The sequence below is a fragment of the Lepisosteus oculatus genome, chromosome 9 (assembly GCF_040954835.1).
Source record: "Lepisosteus oculatus isolate fLepOcu1 chromosome 9, fLepOcu1.hap2, whole genome shotgun sequence".
Classification (NCBI taxonomy): domain Eukaryota; kingdom Metazoa; phylum Chordata; class Actinopteri; order Semionotiformes; family Lepisosteidae; genus Lepisosteus; species Lepisosteus oculatus.
In genome coordinates, this window is record NC_090704.1 from 30,263,432 (window position 1) to 30,282,996 (window position 19,565).

Here is a 19,565-nt window from a genome sequence, read left to right on the forward strand (position 1 = left end):
GAGAAGTAAGAAATGTTGGAGTCCATTATATATGTTGTTACAAATGGGAGGTTATGCGAATTTACTAATTTAGCGGTTTAGTCAATAAAATAATAAAATAAATAATCATAACCCACAACTTGTAAGGATTTTGCCAAGAATATACTTAAGTGGTTGGTATGATTAGAGGCACATGAGTTATTTGTTCTCTGGTACAGCTTTGGTGAAAAAAGTAACGATTCACACACAGTGTGTTAAGCAAACATTTATTTAAAAACTTACAGCACACTAAACATACAACGTACAAGTTACTGAATTTTAAAATTTACAGTCAAGGCATTCCAGAAGCCTACGTCTAGACCACCCAGAAAGCCCTCCGACTGCTAACATGTATTCAAACTCATAACACCTACAAAGGCCAGAATAGGACAAAGCTGCATTCTAAACCTAACAAAATACAACTTGTGGTTAAATCTCTCTCTGTAAATCCAGATGCCACCAAATTTAAGGGAACCTATCTCCCCATTCCAAAAATGCACCCACTACATAGGAGAGGCTGTTTTTAACAGAGGAATCCTTCACTCCGGAAATCAGAATTCCCTAAAAAACAGAATAGTGAGCTCTCTTAGAAAGGTGCAAATACTTAGCACCAATCTGGTGTTTATGGGTGATGTAGACAAGGACCTCTCACCCGGCACTTGGTTTGTGTTCTGTATCCTAGTGTATCCTCTCTTGTTCTGTTCTGATCCTCCCGCCCTCCATGTATCTCTGTCTTTTTATCCCTCCGACACTCTTAATTATTTTCCCAGAACGAAGGTGAACATCAGAACTAAGTTAAATTAACTCAAATAAACCAGAAGATTCTTTTGATCAGCATCTCACATACAGCACAACCTCAGAACTACGGCAATTAAGTAATGATAGATGGAAAATAAACATGGTTTGAAGCTCTATAAAGTGGAAATGACACTAGTTAGGTGCTACCAATTTGTACCTAGATTCTTAGAGACACTTACATTGTCACTTACCATAGCCTGTAACGATATCATAGATCATGAACACCCTTTTCTTCCCGAAGTACCACTGATCTTTGCAACAGTCAAGTTCGGGTTATACTTTTAAATACCAGATGTAAGTAAAATTATTACTACCATTTTTGTCGATTCGTTTACAGCGTGGTTTCGAATAACCCTTTATGAAGTCAAAGCACGATTTTAAACTTTGACGGCAGAAATCATTTTTCGTCCAGTGGTGACACTGCAGTCGTGCTTTCGATTAGAAATGTTTATATCGAAACGTAACGTACTTGTTTCGCTTTCTAATGAGTCTGTTCCATCCGGTCTGTAACCACAAACTTCGCGCTTGCATGATGTTAACGTGACTCACGTAACTGTCTTTTTTTTTTTTTTTTTTTCGACTACCCAGGAAGAAACTCTCACAACAACCCCCCAACGCTATACTCACAGTCGTGCTAATTCCGCCTCTTCCTTTTACTCAGCTTTGTGACCTCCGACCCGGCAGTAATTTCAACCAACGATGGAGGAGGAGTGGAGAGAGCTTTAATTGTCTTTATATAAACAGAAAATTCACTGCAAATTCTTCTCGCAAAAATATAAACCGCAGAGCGACCGCTGTCCCTGGTAATCGGAGTATGACGGTACCGAGGCCCTGAACATTTCGTCAACAGGTGCAGGATGTCAATGGAGGACCCGTTTTTCGTGGTGAAGGGGTGAGTTTTGAGCTCTCTGCTCCTGTAACCTAGAACAATGGTGGATTGTTTTCCAGTCGAGCCCAGCCAAAGTCTGGGATAACGCAGTCTCTGGGGAGAGACAAGGCGGTGTTGTCGCCTCAGGGTCTCGTTGAAGTCTTACCGTATTTTAGTGTTTTCAATGGCGGTTCTGTATGTTTTGCATACAACGAATGGTGAGCAGGATTGACCGTTAGGCCTGTAACACGTTTTAACATGATTTGTAGAGTAAATGTGATGGGGAACTTGCGTTTTGTTGTAAGACAGCAGCCATCCGCTGAGTCTCACTGCTTCTCCTTACGTTTTAAAATCCGCTTGTGGATTTTGAGACCCGGGTCCGATGCACGGCTTGGCGTGTTATCACAATTCAGTTTGTTTTTATATAGCGCCTTTCACAACAAGGTGGCCCCAAGGCGTTTAACAAAGCAAGGGGATGTTTTCTTTTGCTGGCAAAGGGTTTTTCTCTTCTCCAGTTTGCTCTTGTCGAAGCTAGTTCCATCGTCAGAATTGATAGTGTCCCACACCGTTTTCACTTGAGCCCGTTAGTCGTGACGTGCTATTGTAGGGCTGAAGACAGTGTCCCGACAGTGACCGTCCACAACTGCTACCTCAGACTTTTCCCTGGCTGGGGAGGAAAGACCCATTGCATCGCATTATGAGTCACTGGTATTTTTCCATGACGCGCTACCCTGACCTTTGGCTCCATGAGTGGATTGCTCCAAACTCATGAGTAAACCCGCGGAGGTCGGCGATCATAGTTCTGCTTCACTATCGCCGTGTGCACAAAGACAGATGCCTTGGGAAAACATAAACATTGATTAAACTGCGTGAGTAACTGCTGCAGTTGTTTTTTTTTTATATCTGTAAGCTATTTTCTTTTAGGAAAATGGCATCAAGACATTTTCGAAGCTACATATGGGAGATTAATTTCCCCCATTTAGCACAAAATAGCGCATTAGTTGCTGCTGGCTAAAATACTACCTGAAATATTTAGGTGCCTACTGCGTGATGGACGTTCCATCTATCTAAAATAATCATCTAAAAAAAAATGAAGCAAAACTAAACATAAAGATGTATTCCATGCTGAAAAGAGAAGAAAGGAAACAGTGTTTCAGCTGTTGAGCCTTCTTTGGGTATGAGGGCGAGCTTAACGTAATTTACTGTCTCAAAAACTCAAAACAAGACAGTTGTAAGGTATTGTCTCGTAAATAAGCAGCAAGGTAACAGACAATCCAAGACACAAGTCTATCGAGAAGAAAGCCACTAATTCCTGCAGAGGGTTGTGCAGTTTGGAGACTACCCTGGAAGCACAGAGCACAAGGCAGGACTACTGATGGGATGCCAGTCCACCACTGGGCACACAGGAACAATTACACACTCCTTCTGATCCATCTGACCCAGCCAGCATGTCTGGGGTAGGTGGGTGGAAACTGGCACTCACAGAACGAGCCCATATTGAAGTGATTTAAGGTTTCAGTGAGATGACCTGATTGATACCATGAGGTTTTAGACTGAAACCAGTCTGTTTGAATTGAGAATGATCTCATTTGTAACTCACTAAAACCAGGTGTGTGGTTATTTCTGCATGCTGGGGGTGAAATACAGTAGTGGATCTACAGTAGGGGAGGGAGGAGGAATATAGGAGCTTGATTACCAATTTTGTGGAGTGGTGTCATCTTAACCATCTCCAGCTTAACACCAGCAAGACCAAAGAAATTATCTTTGACTTTCGAAGGAATAAGTCTCCGCTAAACCCTGTTTCCATCCAGGGTGAGGACATAGAGGGCGTACATTCCTACAAGTACTTAGGGGTACACCTGGATGATAAGCTGGAGTGGTCTGGTAACACTGATGCCCTGTACAAGAAAGGTCAGAGCCAACTCTATTTTCTTAGGAGACTCAGGTCCTTTGGTGTGTGTGGAACACTGCTACACATTTTTTATGAATCAGTGGTGGCGGCGGCCATTTTCTACGCTGTGGTGTGCTGGGGCAGCAGCATCATGACAAAAGATGTAAATAGGCTCAATAAACTCATCAAGAAGGCTGGCACTGTGCTGAGGATGAGCCTTGACCCCATGGAGGTGGTGGCTGAGAGGAGAATGCTGACCAAGCTCACAGCCATCATGAACAACACCTCTCATCCGCTTCATGGGACTGTTACTGGGCAGCGGAGCACATTTAGCAATAGACTGCTCAAGCTACGGTGTTCAAGGGAACGTTTCCGCAGGTCTTTCCTCCCGGCGGCTGTCAGGGTGTATAACGCTGCCCTAGGCTAGGACTTTTAGCCATTCATTTGCTTCTCTATGGACAGCATGTTTACTCCATTGTACTTTTTGGACAATCAGTCTGTATAAACCTATGCACATTTTGCACATATTTTATTGTTTTTACAGTGACTATGATCAGCACATTTTGCACACACCTATGTATTTATTTATTTTTATTTATCATGTTTGTCTTTTGTTTAATAACTATTCTGATGTCTGTTTTGCTTGTCTTGGGCTGGACTGCTGTAACACATCAATTTCCCTACGGGATTAATAAAGTATTATCTATCTATCTTGAACCCAGCTGGTCCAGGAGCACCTCTGTTATCAACTGACCCTTTTAGACCCTTAATAAGGAGTTTATGAAGTGTGCACTAGGATTGTTCACTTATTCCTGATTATATATCTTGTCCTGCATGACATTTGAAATCTGTTAAGAAGAGTGTTTGAAATGTATCCTTACGCTTGTACTGCACTTTTCTGGATACTCCACTCAAAGATCTTTACACGTAATGGGGACTCCCCTCCACCGCCAATGTGCAGCATCTACCTGCGACGGCAGCGATAGTGCGACAGTATGCTCACCACACACCAGCTCTCAATGGGGAGGAGAACAGAGTGATGAAGCCAGTTCAGAGATGGGGATTATTAGGAGGCGATGATTGATAAAGGCCAATGGGAAATTTGGCTGGGGTAATTCCCCTACCCTTCTCGAGAACCACCCTGGGATTTTTAATGACCACGGAGAGTCAGGACCTTGGTTTTGCATCTCATCCGAAGGATGCCAGCATTTTACAGTATAGTGTCCCCATCACTATATTGGGGAATTAGGACCCACACAAACTGCAGGGTGAGCGTCTCATATTGATCCCAAAAACCCCTCTTCCAACAGCTCCCTATCATTAGAGCAAATTGTGTTCCCTAGTCCTGCTACCAGCAAATATCAGACATTTGTCTTATTTGGTATCCAGTCAGAAATTCAAACATAAATAAAGGTCAGTGTTTTTTTTTTTTGCTTTCAGGTATCACCATCTTCCAATGGGCCTATTCATTCTGTAGTATTCCCCACAAAATATATTTGGGTTTCCTGCTTCAAGTACTTTCCAGTAAATTGCTTCCTGCATCTTGTAAAAAGAATTTCAGACCTTGATGTGCAGAGGAAGCCTCCAGAGTACATTCTCTATGGCTCCTACCCACCTCTCTCTGTCCACATCAATAAAGCGTTTAGTCTGGCAGGAACACATTGACACTCTGCTTCAGTGTTGATGTAGCACATCTGTAACAGTTTGTGCAGTCCACAGAGGAATTTTCTTTCCAGCATTACCCCTACTGCACATGTATGAGTACTCGCATGTTCCTGGACTGATCGAAAGGAAGCAGGTCTCACTCCCATTGTATAACTCCTTGATCCATTTCTTAATATTTGATAGGTTTAAGTTGCCAAGTTGTTTATTGGCATACCCTCGCGTATCTTTTCAAGATTAACTAAGGAAATAGATTTGAAGCCTCCGGCATCTGGTGTTGGTTTCTACAAGAAAACTGTGGCTCACGGGTCAACATGAGGTACGAGGTTTCGGAATGCGTTGCCCGCGGTGTAGCACACGAGGTTGGAGCTGATGAAGCACACTGTGTGCCGGCAGGGAGGTGCAGAAGGCGGTGAACACGGCTCAGGGGCTGTACCAGCGCTGGACCGAGCTGCTGCAGGAGCCCGGGAGCGCCACCAAGGAGGAGGTGGACTGGACCACCAATGAGCTCCGCAACAGCCTGCGCTCCATCGAGTGGGACTTGGAGGACCTGGACGAAACCATCAATATCCTCTCTCCCAGCCAGTGGCAGGAGGCTGTGGGTGAGAGGGTGGCGGTGCGAGGAAGTGGGTGGGGTTTATGAGCGCCCAAGGGAGGGAGCTTGGCAAGCAATGGTACAGTGAATGAGCTGCACTAGGAGGAAGGCACTTTCACGTATAGCTGTGCAAGGTGAATAGTCATGTTGGAGGAGGAGGAGGATTTGTGCTTCAGCTGTCTCGACTGGTTCACGGTGAACTGTGTCCACACAGGATCCCCTGAATTCTGTTTGTGTGTTGCGGAGTCTTGCTCCAGCTGAAGATTACTTTTGATGGCTGATGACTTGTGAATTGATCGGCTAATGCACAGTTAGAAATAGCTCTTCATCAGAAAGCGCAGAAGACGGCTCTGTCTGATAATGGGGATGGTCTCTAAAGAGCACGAGTGGGCCCAATAACAGGAGACTGGGAAACCCAGATATGAGTGTAGGTTGGGCATTTCTAAAGTAGAGGTCAGCTGATCCAAGAGCTGTGACAGTGAAGTGTGTTATACACTTGTTGTACATAGCCCAGTCCTTGCAGTTTGGTTTAAATGCACACTCGAAGTCAACCACAAAGAGATGGAGTTGCTAATTGGTATGTTACATAATTTCATTAATGCATGTTTTTCAGTGACTGCTTGCACAGGTCCTGTGCTTTAAGTCAGGCTAGTCATATGATTTCTGTGGAATTTGACTAAAGCCGTAGCAAACATGCGTGTTTCCTTGATGCCGAATGAACCTTCCGTGGTTGAAGGCGGTTAGTGATGCGTTTCAGATTCCTTGCACATTCTGTTAGGAACATTCCTCTCCTGCTTCACTGTAAACAATGTCCGTTTCACAGACAGTTCCAGGTTAATAACACATTGGAAGGGTGACTAAGCATGATCACAACATGTGTTGTGCCGTGATCTTTTTGTTCCTTAACTGTGGCGTAAGCATCGTGGAATCAAACCCGAGGAAATTCAACCTGGATACGATGGAGTTGACTAAAAGGAAAGCCTTCATCACAGGCACACGACAGACTGTAAAGGTAAGAGGAGACAGTGCAAACCCGCTCTGAGGCTTTTGGGGAAAGCCTAGTTTTTATTGAAAGAGGGCTCAGGTTGTTTCCAATAGTGTGCCTAACCACTTCTTTTCTACAATTGTTATATAATGTAAGAGCTATCACTCCTTTTCAAAGATCACTTGTGAAGCCAGTATTCATCAACAGCACCTTGTGTGGTATATAATGTGTCAAGAAAGAGTTTGTGTACCTCCCTAGTTTACTGCACACAATTAAGGTGGTAATTAGAATCAGGTAGCTAAATAATGGAGTAACAAGTAAGAACTCCATCTGGAAAGTCCTGTCCTGTTGAATGGTCAGACTTTGTAAGTTTAATCTTCATGAAGGTTAGTGGGTACGTGCCATGTCACAATCAAAAGAGATTTTTCTCTTTTCTGGAGGACCACAGAAAGGAGTAGTTGATGCTCATCAATCTGGGTAGTGTTGTAAAATTACTTCTCAACATTTGGGGGTCCGTCCTTCCACTGTCAGACAGTTTAAAAAAATAAATAATGCAAATATTTTAAAAAATCAAGACCATGGTGATTACTAGGACCGGTTATCCTGCCAAGATCATCCTAAGAGCAACCTAGAAATCAGCTGAGAAATCCCAAAGAACCCCAGAGTAGCATTTTAGGATCGGCATGCATCTCTTTCTGCGGCTAATATCAGTGTCCGTGTCTCAGCCATTAGGAACAGACTGAGTGGGAATGGATTTTATGGGAGAATAACCAGGAAGAAACTATGACTCTCTAAAAAGAGCATTGCTGGCCATCTGAAGTGCACTAACAGCAGAACCTCACCCTGACCTTCAGTCATGGTGGTGGAAGTCATTGTCTGGATCTGCTGTGCTGTTTCATGACCTGCATGGCTTGCCATCATTGATGGAGCAAAACAGTCAATTCTGGAGGAGAATGTCATGATACACGTTTGTCAGCTGAAACTGTTTGAGGAGCAGGTCTTGCAGCTCAGCATCCTTAAAACGCAGGTAGATCTATAAGAGAATGGCTGAAAATGACATTTTACATTTTGCGTTGGCCAATTCAAAGTTCAGACCTAAACCACAGGGAAACATTATGGCAGGACTCGAAATCAGGTATTCGAGCAAGGAAACGTCACCAACTTGTAGCAGTTCAGTAAGGAAAAATGGATCTAAATGTCTAAAAGCCAATGCAAGAGACTAATAAGCAGCGAAAACATCTAGTTTAAGTCACTGCTACTCAGATGCCATTGTTTATTGAATCTAAGGGTTCAAATTATGGTTCACACTCGGACATTTGCTATTGGATTATTTTATTAAACAATCCAAATGCATCTTGTGTTTTTGTGACATGTTTAATTAGGTTGTCCTCATCTGTCGTTAAGACTTCCATGACTATCTGTTTTAGGTCTATAATGCACAAGAATGTGGGCTGACCTAGGGGGTATCACAGACCTTTTCACACCACTGACACCTGGAAACTTTAGTTGACGTTTAGCAAAGAACATTTTAGTTCAGTGGTTTAGCAGTGCTTTTGCCCATTCAGTCCAGAAAGCCTACTGGCAATTATTTTAATGAGCTACTTTTGGTCTCTAAACTGTGAACCTTAAGCTGTGATGCCTTAGTGGGTGAAGGTCAGGAAAGTGATTCGCACCAGTGGAAGTATTTTAAGAGATGATGTTCCACTTCCTGTTATGAGCAATTTAGGCTTAGCGTTGCCAAGTGCTTAAGGGCTTTATGATGGTGAAAACTGAGTCCTTCACCTGCAGGTTGTTTTCCCGAGGCTGTTGGAGGGTGCAGAAATGACTTGAAATTATTGTACCAGGATTATTCAGTCTTAAAAGAGAAAGTGTGATGCTGGAATTCTTTTAAGTTATGACATGAAAAATGAAAGAACATGATGAAGGATGGATACCCAACTTTGGTTTTTGGTCAGTTTTTGAACTGATGTAATAATCCACCAGTCAGACTAATATTTTTAATGTTGATTTTCAGGAAATGAAAGACCACATGTCCAGCCCAATGGCACAAGCAATGTCTGATCGCAAGAACCGGCAGGTAGGTGATGTACTAGTATATAATTAGGGGTGGTTGTACTCAGAATGGCAAGCCTCATATATCATAAAAAATATGAAGGGATGGTTCTTCAATCAAATCAGATTTTCTGTGTCTGAGGAGGGTAGTGGTATTGAGCACTGTCAGTCTTCATTTGTTTTTCAATTCAATGCATTATTATTTGTATTTTTACATCATTGTTTAATCAGTATAATGAATTTTGGAAAATGCTATCTCAGTAGTATAGAATGGGGATTTGACCCAGTGTGGTTTAAGTGTTGTACTCTTGCCCACAGGCTCTGCTGGGAGAAAGTGTGTCCCAGGGACCCGGCTGGCATTCTGGGACAGACAAGTACACAAGGTTGGACCGAGAGCTCCAGTCTGCCAACTCTCAGTTCATAGAGGACCAGCAGGCACAGCAGCAGGTAGGATCAGCATTGTGCAGCAGTGAAGAAAACTAGTTGGTAGTGTTTCTTGTTCTGTTTTTGCTACCAATGAGAAGTCGACGCTCCCAAATGCGATTAACCCAAGCTGTTCTTTTTAAGCTCCCTTGTAAAGGGAAAGTTTTGGCAAAATTAACAAAATGGTGAAAGCTTAAACCGGGTCTTATTTGGAATTTCTGTAAATAGCTTAAATAAGTTTAGTTAAGTAGATGTGCCACATACATCAGCACAGACACCCTTGTATCTCTAGTTACACCACAGTGAATCACAAGATTTTCCGCTCGTAAAGTGGCGATACCTTTAATTCACGTTCTGTCTGACCAGGAAGGTTTGCTAAAAAGGTTTACCACCAGGAAGGTTTGCTAAAATACGCAGTTCTTTCTCCCTTGCCGAGAGAAATTGTGTGTTTCAGGACGTTTTGTAATGTGCTGATCCAGGTGATTTTGTCATGACTGGATCTTCAACTAGGCCCTCGCTCTGGTGGGATTCTCACCCCTTTCTTGTGTGCTTGTGTGCCTCTGTCAGCTCATTGTAGAGCAGCAGGACGATCAGCTGGAGCTGGTGTCGGGCAGCGTTGGTGTGCTGAAGAACATGTCACAGAGGATCGGCCAGGAGCTGGACGAGCAGGCTGTGTGAGTAACGCCCCTGGGATTCCCAGGCACTGCAAGGCAGCAGACTGTTGTGCGCTCATCTTCAATATGCAAAACTATGAAACTGTGCAGACTAGTTTGTCAATGTGAAGCAGTGATACAGCTATCTCAGTACCAGCTGTAGCCAAGATACAGTAGAAGCACGTTCCTGCTCCTCCTTGTCCAGACCAGCCTGTTGGGCTATGTAGACTTTAGGGAAGCGGTAGAAAGTGTACTGTTCACTTCATGTTGCTACTTTAGCTTTGCGCCAATCTGGAAGAGAGAAAGGCCATAAGCTACATGTGAACTATGTGTGTTTTTGAGCCATTTTTGTTTTGATCTATGGCTATTAAAGAAGAGCTGTAGAAAAACAGGCTCGCACCTTTTACATGTAATGTTCAAAACCAATTGCTGTAGAGTCCCTTCAAGAGCCTTCAGCACTCAACCAGGCTTGATGCTGGCAGCTCATGGCCACAGGTAGTCCCCATAGCCCGTGGTTCAGGCCACAGCTTTTTCTAAGCTCTGACCAGAGGCTTCCAGGAGGAGTCACTTAAAGGCACACAGACAATGCCTGTTTATTCACTGGAGAAGCAGTATGGTGCCACACACAATTCCCCATGGGATTTCAATGTGCAGCTTTGCCAAAGCCTTTTCATAGTTTTCTCATATCAAGTGGCAGTAGAAACAACATAAAACAAAGTAAGATACAAATAAAAATGCAGATAAAGTTTGCCTTCTCCTGACTCAGGTATATGCTGCGGCAGCTCAGTTTTCCTTGCGATAAGATCAGAGAACATGCTGTGCAGCTCTGGGAATTGACTCCAGCACTTTCACATGACTGCTGCTCCAGGAGTTCATCTGTAGCTCGTTACACAGGTTATGTAACACCCAGCACACTTGCCATTGTAGTGCTCCAGGGAAATTAATGAGTCCTTCTGAGAAATCCTCAAAAACAAATTAAAATAAACTCAATTAAGATGAAAAGCCATTACACAGATTTACTCTTTGGTGACAAAGACTTTATCTAAATAACTTGTGTGTGGCAGTCCACTTCAAAATCATGAGTACGGAGTGAAATGGATGTCTTAAGCTTGGTGACACTGGGTGGAATTTTACTTTACTTATTTAAATAATAATAACTCTTAACCCACTTTGTACACAAATACAGGCTTTATGGTATTTTCTCGGTATCTGGTGATTGAGTAAGTATTCCTTCTCTGTATAATAAGATTACATAAATGACTAAGAAAATTAGATGTATTGAGACAAATTTGGAAAGCATTGTGGCCTTAACATATTTACCCTTGATGTTTGCCTGGTGTAGCTGTTCGGAAGAGTGATCGCTGTTCATGAGCAAGACAGAAATATGTGTATGATGGAATAAGAAAAGATCTGATTGTTGAGATTGTTGAGATTTTTCCTTGTTTTAAGGATCTGGGAACATGCATTGATAAACTAAACTTCTTAGACAACACAGAGCGTGTTTTTACAAGAGCCATGCAAAGATTTTTCTCTCGAGAGGGTTGAGGGGCTTTGATGTAAGCAGACACATCCTAGAGCTGGCTTACACCAGTCTACTAGACATCTCCACTTGGTGTGGGAATCCTGGTGTGAGGGGCTAGAGTCAAGACCTCAAGGATCATCGCCACAGGCAGCAAAATGTTTGGTTCAGAAACAGAACCAGCCGAACCATATCTAGACTAGGAGTGTTTACAGGAAAGAATTGTAAATAATAAATGATCTACTTCACTCCCAATTTCAAAAATGACCATCCGGATGATGTTTTAGAGTTCTGAAGGTTATAAAAACATTTTTAAGAAGTCATTTAATCCAAGTGCCATTACTCTTTGAAACTCTGAAATGAGCCCCCTCAGATCATTACATTGACAGCAAATATATGCCTGCAGCTTGAATCTGATGTTTTAATACTGTATGGTATAGTATTTCCACTGTATAGTCACAATAAAGTAGATTCTAATACTAATGGGGGGGGGGAGAAAAGCAGATCATCAATATACAGTGAGTGAATTAGATGTGGTGGATAATCAAATTATCATGTAATGTATGTTGGTCCATGTAGTAGTTGACTGATTTGGTGTTGACCTCCCTTCATGAGCACAGCTCCTTATGTTGATCTTGCATCTTAAGGGAGGTGGTGTGTGCAGAATGCCACTAATCATTCTGTTCCCTCTCCACCAGGATGCTGGATGACTTTTCACATGAGATGGACAACACCCAGTCCCGACTTGACAACGTCATGAAGAAGCTGGCAAAGGTCTCCCACATGACCAGTGGTAAGTCTGGCCAACATGACACCCCAGAGAGCTTTAAAGGTTGGCAGGCTACTCCTGAGGAAACGGTTGTAGCATTGCTATGGGGCTCTCTGCTGGATACCTGTCTTGTAATGTCTTTCAGCAGAGAAGGTAACTGGCTTTCTGAATTACCACTCTAATGTTTGTGCCCTCACAACCTATTGGAGCTTTGTTGTATATTGAAGGAGGCATCACCTGCTTTGTTTTTCTATTTTAGGAAAGTTGTATATACAGTATGGTCTTGTTGAAGGTCCTGGTCATTTTTGAATCTTTCCATTAGGAAGCAGGATGGCTTTGTTTGCCCAGAAGGTCTGACTGTACAGTTGTCTTTGCTGACAAGCGCACCTTTATATTTCTCAAAGTGGGTTTCTTATCATTTTAGTAGTTATTATTAATGGAGATTATGACGGCAAGATGTTTAGTGCAAGTACCTTTCTGCTTAATTTGGGGGGTTTGGGTTGAATCTTGGAATATGTTGTTTTTTTCCTGTCCTATTGTATCATTATTTCTTCTGCATTACTTAAGGTTTCATTAAAAAGTTCAGATTTTCAACAGGATGTAAGGATCTGAATTGCCTTGAGGAGTGAATAACCTACTCCTCTATTTACAGTATGTTGAGAGGCCATCAGCCGCCCGGGCTGGCAACTGGCTCTCTGGTTGGTTTCTTGGTAAAAGTGAGAACACATCCTGCAAGACCTAGCTATGTCAGCGGTTTGGCAGTGTCGGAGAGCGAGAGTGAATACCTTGCTTCTCTTTTTATGCACACGCAGAAAGGGTGCTAAACACTGAATTGGGTGTTACCAAGTGGGTGAAAGGTGAAATTCTCAAGGTGTGAAAATGAACCAGGCCCATGACTAATAAACCAGGGCCCAGTGACAGCCTGCTACCTGGCGTGGAGTGGAAGTGAACAGTAGCTGCTGCAGCGAACCACTTCCTGTTGACAGGCAGGTGTTGAAGTGGGTTTCCTGAGGTTGCCCTGGGGCTTTCAGAGGGGGAAGGAAAGGCGGGGCTTTCTCAAGGTAGCAGCTCCTAATAAGGCATTGTTTTCAAATCCGGGGGCTTGACCTGGGGAAGCGTTCGGTACTGACAGGAAGCATGATGAAATCTTTCCTTTCCAGGAAATCCTGTCACCTTCACAAGTCCTGTCACAGGTTTGTCTTTTTGAGGGTCTGAGGGTTTGTTCTCTAAACGTAAAGAGAAATAGAAGCAGTTGATGTGTTCTTGGCAATGTTGGCATGTGTGCCCTTTTGTTCTTGTGTGCGTTTCTAGTTTTGTGAGAGAGAGTTGGATTGTGTATTTTCTCCTTTCCACCTGTGCTTTAAAATTTCATTTCTAATTGACCTTGAAAAACGATCTCTTTTCATAATCTCGTTAAAACCACAGATGCCGAAATCATCGGTGGATAGAAGCATATTTCATTTTTGTTTTTCCTCTTCGTGGCAGTAGTTGGAAGTTTAGACATGGCTGCAGCTTTCTGTCTGGTTATTTTTCTACAATCCATAATCCGTTGGTTTACACGGTAGCATTGTTCTCAGGCCTGTGAGTGGGGAGAGGCCGGCATCCTTCAGCACATCATTCGTGGCCTGTGTCCTAATGGGTCCACTCCAGTGGACTTGCCAGGGAATGACCATTTGCAGCACAAAGCCTGAATGTGTATTTACAGTGTGGTTGACATTTCCAAAGACATTACACTTGTTGGGCCAGTCCAGGTGATTGGAGATCATAGTTTGTCTGAAGGTTGCCATTGTGTTATGAAAGGTCACAACAGCATCTTTAGCACAGAGCTAGCTAGCTAATTGAATAGTTTGAAGATGCCTGAGGTGAACCTACATCAAGCAGTCAAGAGTAACCCTTTCTTTTGCTTTGTGTTTTTCAGATCGGCGCCAGTGGTGCGCTATCGGCATTCTCCTGGCCATCCTGCTAGTAGTGCTAATCCTCTTCTTTGCCCTGTGATCAGCGGGGCGCTGGACCGTACCGTGGGTGAAGGGCGTTTTACAGTGAAGGGCCAGCTGAAGAAACATCCCTCCAGGCTCTCTGCGCTGTAAAAGAGAAACTTGCACAGGCCCTGGGGTGCTTTTCAGCTGTCTGATATTTGGTTACCACCAAAGTGTAACACTGAGCTTTTTATTCTTCTTTTATTGTGCTATTTTAATCTTAACAGAATGGATAACAAAGCTAGGAGAAAACAGCCACATGTATAGCGCTGTCTAGTTCAGCTGTAAATACTAAGCCTCTTCTCGTTCCTTGACATAGTCACCCAGCTAACCCAGATATGCCAAGACGTCTGACCGCTCCTGGACATGAACAGTCCCATGATAACTGGCGCCTGTGCTCAGCTTTTGACAGAAGTGCTGTATCCTCTTGTGAAGAAATTGAAATTCCACAAGCATCTCTTCAAGGGTACTTTTCCAGGGGGTTGGGCCTTAAAGAATGGTTCCTTGTTTGAGCTTAGGGGTCTGGTTTTGGTTTCTGCCGGGGTGCCTAAAGAGATTGAAAAGTATTTGATTCAGCCTCAACTGTGTTCAGCTTCCTTTAAGTCTCCTAATGCTGAATTTGGGGATGGAAACTGGTATTTGGGGGGCCTAGTGCAATCCCTATGTTTGAATAGGATTTTCCTGTAAAGAATTATTATGGTGGTACTGTAGCTGGATGGCTGGGTTAAAATCCTACTTATTCAATAATTTCCTAAAATTGACATGGAAATAACCCTGCAAAGAAGCCTTTTGTTTTTATTATGAGAGGTAAAGCTTTAGGACCTCCTGGCTAAATTAAGTTACTCATAATCTAAAATGGCAACACATGCATGGACTGTTCCTACATGAGCTCCTCCCTGCAGGCTAGATTAGAGACAGTGAGAGGCAGCCCCTGTTCTGTGGCTGGACCCTCATTCCTGCACCCCTCTCTCTGTAGCTGGGATGATAAGACTGAGCTCGTTCAGTCAGTTAAGAGTGGGCTCTAATCCAATACTTTCCTCTGCCTGGCTTTCGCCCACAATCTGAATTGAAATCCACTCATGTCTTTGTGCTGTTGTGGCACAGTATCTAGTGTCTTAATTGCTTCATTACGGTTTAAAATGAATGGGTGAATAAGTTGGGAATCTCTTTATGCTAGGGAAGCCAGCTCATCTTTGTAGATATCCACCATCGCTAGTCTCATCACTACATCACTGCAGTGTCAAAGCTCCAAAAAGCAGTTCTGAGTGATAGCCACTAATGAATTAAAATACATGTCAAACATTGTAGGCGTTGGTACTCCAGGCCTTTGTACTTGTGACAAGTCAAGCAAATCTTTTTCGGCAGTCCTTGTGTCTTTGAGGGGGGTTGGGGGGGAAACTTGTTGTCTGTGAGCGTTCTGTTCTTATTCTCGCCCCCTTGTAGGAAGGGAAAACTCACTTGACAGTCTGTACTGAAAAAGGATTTTTAAATAAGGGTGTTTTTAAGAAAATGCCATTCTGCATTAGATGAACCTGGGAGTAATAACTCATTAACTTGCACGTTCTCCCTTTTATGTCACACACTGTGCATTATAGGAAAGTGACATTGCGATTGTACTGTTCTCAAGTTGGGAGTCTCCGAGCCTTGGCCAATTAAGGCTGTGCGTGGTGCTTGAATTCATTGTCGTTTTCTTTCTGGTTTGTTTTTACCAGTCAGATATCGGGAGAAAACAAAGGGACGGTTCACCAAGATTGATTATTTTTGTGTTTATTTCTTTTCCAGTTTTAATAGCAGGTCTAGTCCTTTCAGTTTTTAGTCTGAATTCAAGTTGAACAAGCAGTTTCATAATGGAACTGTGCTCTAGTGGTATGAAAACTGAGATAAAGCAACCTCTGATCTTCAGCGTTTGGAAAAAGTGCTGCCATTAATTCAAATTGATCAAAATCCTATGTGGAGATGATTATTGGAAGTGAATGCAACACTTAATGTAATCAATGCACAGAAAGGAGATGTGACCTCTCTGATATTTATCAGTAGCAATAATGTCAGATGCATTCCCTGTCTTTGTGTGTATATTGAGGGAAAATGAAAGACTTTGGTTTGTTTTTTCATGTATGAGTTTAAAGTACTATTTCATGTCTTTTGAATACTGTATTCTAGCCTGTATATACTTCAGCTGTGACTAATGCTGTTACGTCACAAAATGTAGTCTTACAGTTGCTGTTTCTATCTGACACACTAAGAGCAAACACAATTTAGCTATTTACCACTTTCTGAGCTTGTTGAACGGTGCTTCCTAGGTTGCCTGTGTACTTCTTTTCTGCAGTATTAAGGGTCACAGCATTATTTGTGGTCCTTACCTCGATATCCGCAGTGTTACAGCCTCCATGTCTACATGGGAAGTGTGTTCTGCAGCCTTGTTTCTTCGCTGCTGTGTCAAATGGGGAGATGTGAGCCACCAGATCAGCAGGCTGTTCTGTGACTGTTCCTTTTTCTTTAAGGTCTTCCCAAGTACATTCTCAGATCCCTAAGGCAAAGACCAGTTTGTTGTTCTATCCTGTTAGTGAATACTCTGAAATGTCTTAATGTATTAAGGCTGCCAGGTAGTTCACGGATGGGAACAAGTCTAGGTGCCGTGTCTTGGCATAGGTGGTAGTTGAACACTCTGTTCTGGCTTTAAGAGATAATAAGTCTCTTTCCATCATTATTCTTCTGTTTATTAATATTTTATTTATTGTCATGAATTATCAGATCTTTCCTGCCTTAGCTGGTACTCAACTTAAGTAAAATTTCAATCAGTCCCACTGACAGTGCTTGTTGACAAAACTGCTACTACTGCTACAAACTGCACTTTGAGCCCCTTTTGTTGGGAAAAGGTTGTGAGGTGTTGTTGGAGGTGGTGAGGTCGCGCCAGCACCCAGTTCCGTGTGAAAGTACCCTCTTGTCACTGCACTGCTTGAGGAATAGGAGTGGGAGTGTGAACTCCGATGATGGATTTACCAGCTGTTCTGGAAACTTGCAGCGTAGTTGCTAAAAAGACAGGTTGTTGTGCCAGCTTCCTGTTTGAAACCTCTAAGCCATTTCATTTGATTTCTTCTATGTCAGGAAGTCTCTCACGGGTAGCCTCTGTCTCTGGCTAAGGTCACGTTAGGACGTTTTATATAGGCAAGCTTTTGTTAAAAACTTGACAAAAATTAGATGTCAATGGCTGTTTTTGCCTCCACTGCCACACAGCTGACCCAAAAGTCCCAATGAAATTCTTTGCTGGTTTGTTGTTTCACTTTAGCAGCAGGACCGTAGTCCGGACCCCTCTACAGGGCCATAGGGCCGCCTGTTCCCCTGAGTCCTGTACAGGACCGCAGGCTTCAGTCTCAGACTAAACTAAGAGACATCCAGATGCTAGGCAGAGTCTCATCAGCAATCAAACTCTCATCTTTCTAGTACAAAGATGAGAAAATATCAGTGGCGGTACGATGAGGATAACACATCTTCCACAATCACACCTGTGTCTTTCAGCAGATGGGAGCACATCTACCAATGGAGTGAGTAGGTTGGTTCATTTTCCCTGTCTTGTGGTGGTGTGACGCTGAGTATTCCAGGGATAATCTGTGGGCTGTTGGCGAGAAAGACCAGGTGCCCTAGAGACCAGTAGGGAATGGACTACGTATAGGTGAATCCTTTGCAATTGAGAACGTTGCTTCCCAAGACATTTTAGCAGCCGGCATGTAGGATCCAGAGCAGTACTCTTCAGTCTTTCCTGCGTTCCACCACCTGTCTAAACAGTTGAAGTAGTGTCCTGCTACAACACTCAGTGCTTCCTCTGTAACTCACTACCTGGCCAGAAAAGAGGGAAACCACTTCTTTATAAAGGCACATTACAGTCACCTGTTAGGAACAGTATGAGCTAAACGGGCTAAATAACCTTCTGTCATTTGTAACTTCTGTTATTTTAAACCTTGTTGTGTTCAGAACTAACTGTGACAACCCAAATCTTCAATAACCACTGAAACGAAATAACTGTAAACACTTTGTAAGACTTTATTTTTAACCTTGTTTGAAAATGTTTTCCTTTGTGTGCAAATTATTTTTTTTTAAAAAGTTGAATGGTGTGTGGTCTCTGCATTTCCAGCTTAACACACGTATGCACAATGTGCTTTTTATCAGTGGAAAAAGAACAGTTACAGGGAAAACTAGGAAAAACAGATGTAACATTGTTGACGTAGGATAAAGAACTGGACAGATGCAACAATAAATCTTGTGTTAAAAAGAATGCACAGTAAATGCTAAAACATGTTCTGATAAATTTGGTTTTAAGACGCAAATATGCTATGTTAAAACGGTAATGCACGTAATTGTACAGTCAAACATTTGTCCTGTTGAGCATTTTAAATAGACACTAACTGCAAGCTTGGAAAGAGGCCATGAGGAGGTATGGGAGTGCTTAACTACTGTATGCTACTCTTGTGTGGCGTGTGTAACTGTTGTGCCACTGGAGTCTGTCAACATGATTGCTCGTCTCTGCCAGACTCCCCTGTCATGACTCAAGGACTCTTGTTTGGCTGCCAGGGCCGGAGTTGACCTAAATAAAGCCACTTGCTGCAATTCATACTAATTCATTTCATACAATGTGCAGATGTGAAATGTGTGGTGTCATTTTCCTGGTGGTTTAAGGGGGCAGTGGGGCTGGTTGGTGGGGGAGGGGGTGCCTTCAAATAGGAACATTCTGTTAAGATCATGGGGCCTTTAAAGACCTCCCTCTCCTGGCTTTTCCAGTGCCAGGCCTCAGGGTGCCTTGCGTCCAGCAAAGATTTCAGTACCAATTTTAAACCTGCTCATTCTAGTAGTAATATGAGAAAATATCGGCAGTGATATGATGGGGATAACAGATCTTCTGTAATGTTGGGACTAAGTTTGAGAGTTCAAGTTAAACAATAAATTTTTAAGATTTGAAATCTACAACATTTACCGAGCACTGAGAACTATATAGCGAATGCTTCTTAAAGAAATTACAGGGTTAGTCAAAATGCTGTCGACAACTGTGCTTTCGTTTGAAACCTTTTTTGTAACCCATGTAATTAATTTGTTATAAGCTGTCATAGTTTCTAACAGTTACCTTACAATCCTTCGTTATCTGTGGAGGAGAAAACAAAACTTTAGTAAAATAATTGGCATTTATACTTGTCGACAACATTTTGACTAACCCTGTATTAATGGAAATACATGTCCAGTCTGGTAAGAGGTCACATATATCCTTGAATCAATAGCTCAATGAGGTGCCTAGTTGGAAAGTCCTGACTTGTAGTTTACTGTTGTGACTTTTAGGATTTCAGATTCAGGAGGCTAGATCTGCTGTCTG

General features: G+C 42.7%; 1 protein-coding gene across 1 annotated transcript; it reads left to right on the plus strand.

Annotated features, from left to right (window-relative positions):
• Nucleotides 1-1,475: 1,475 nt before the first annotated feature.
• stx6 (syntaxin 6) lies at nucleotides 1,476-18,811 on the plus strand. The gene is made up of 8 exons (XM_069194355.1): nucleotides 1,476-1,708; nucleotides 5,634-5,802; nucleotides 6,749-6,844; nucleotides 8,832-8,894; nucleotides 9,188-9,316; nucleotides 9,860-9,966; nucleotides 12,163-12,257; nucleotides 14,152-18,811. The coding sequence occupies exons 1-8, from the start codon at nucleotides 1,674-1,676 to the stop codon at nucleotides 14,226-14,228; spliced, it is 771 nt and encodes a 256-aa protein (XP_069050456.1). The 5' UTR covers nucleotides 1,476-1,673; the 3' UTR covers nucleotides 14,229-18,811.
• Nucleotides 18,812-19,565: the final 754 nt, after the last annotated feature.

Bases quoted from the DNA above. Each gene is read 5' to 3' on its own strand.
- stx6 (XM_069194355.1), top strand. From the start codon at position 1,674: ATGTCAATGGAGGACCCGTTTTTCGTGGTGAAGGG. The intron at 6,845-8,831 runs GTAAGAGGAGAC...GTTGATTTTCAG, and splicing joins GCACACGACAGACTGTAAAG to GAAATGAAAGACCACATGTC. The intron at 9,317-9,859 runs GTAGGATCAGCA...TGCCTCTGTCAG, and splicing joins ACCAGCAGGCACAGCAGCAG to CTCATTGTAGAGCAGCAGGA.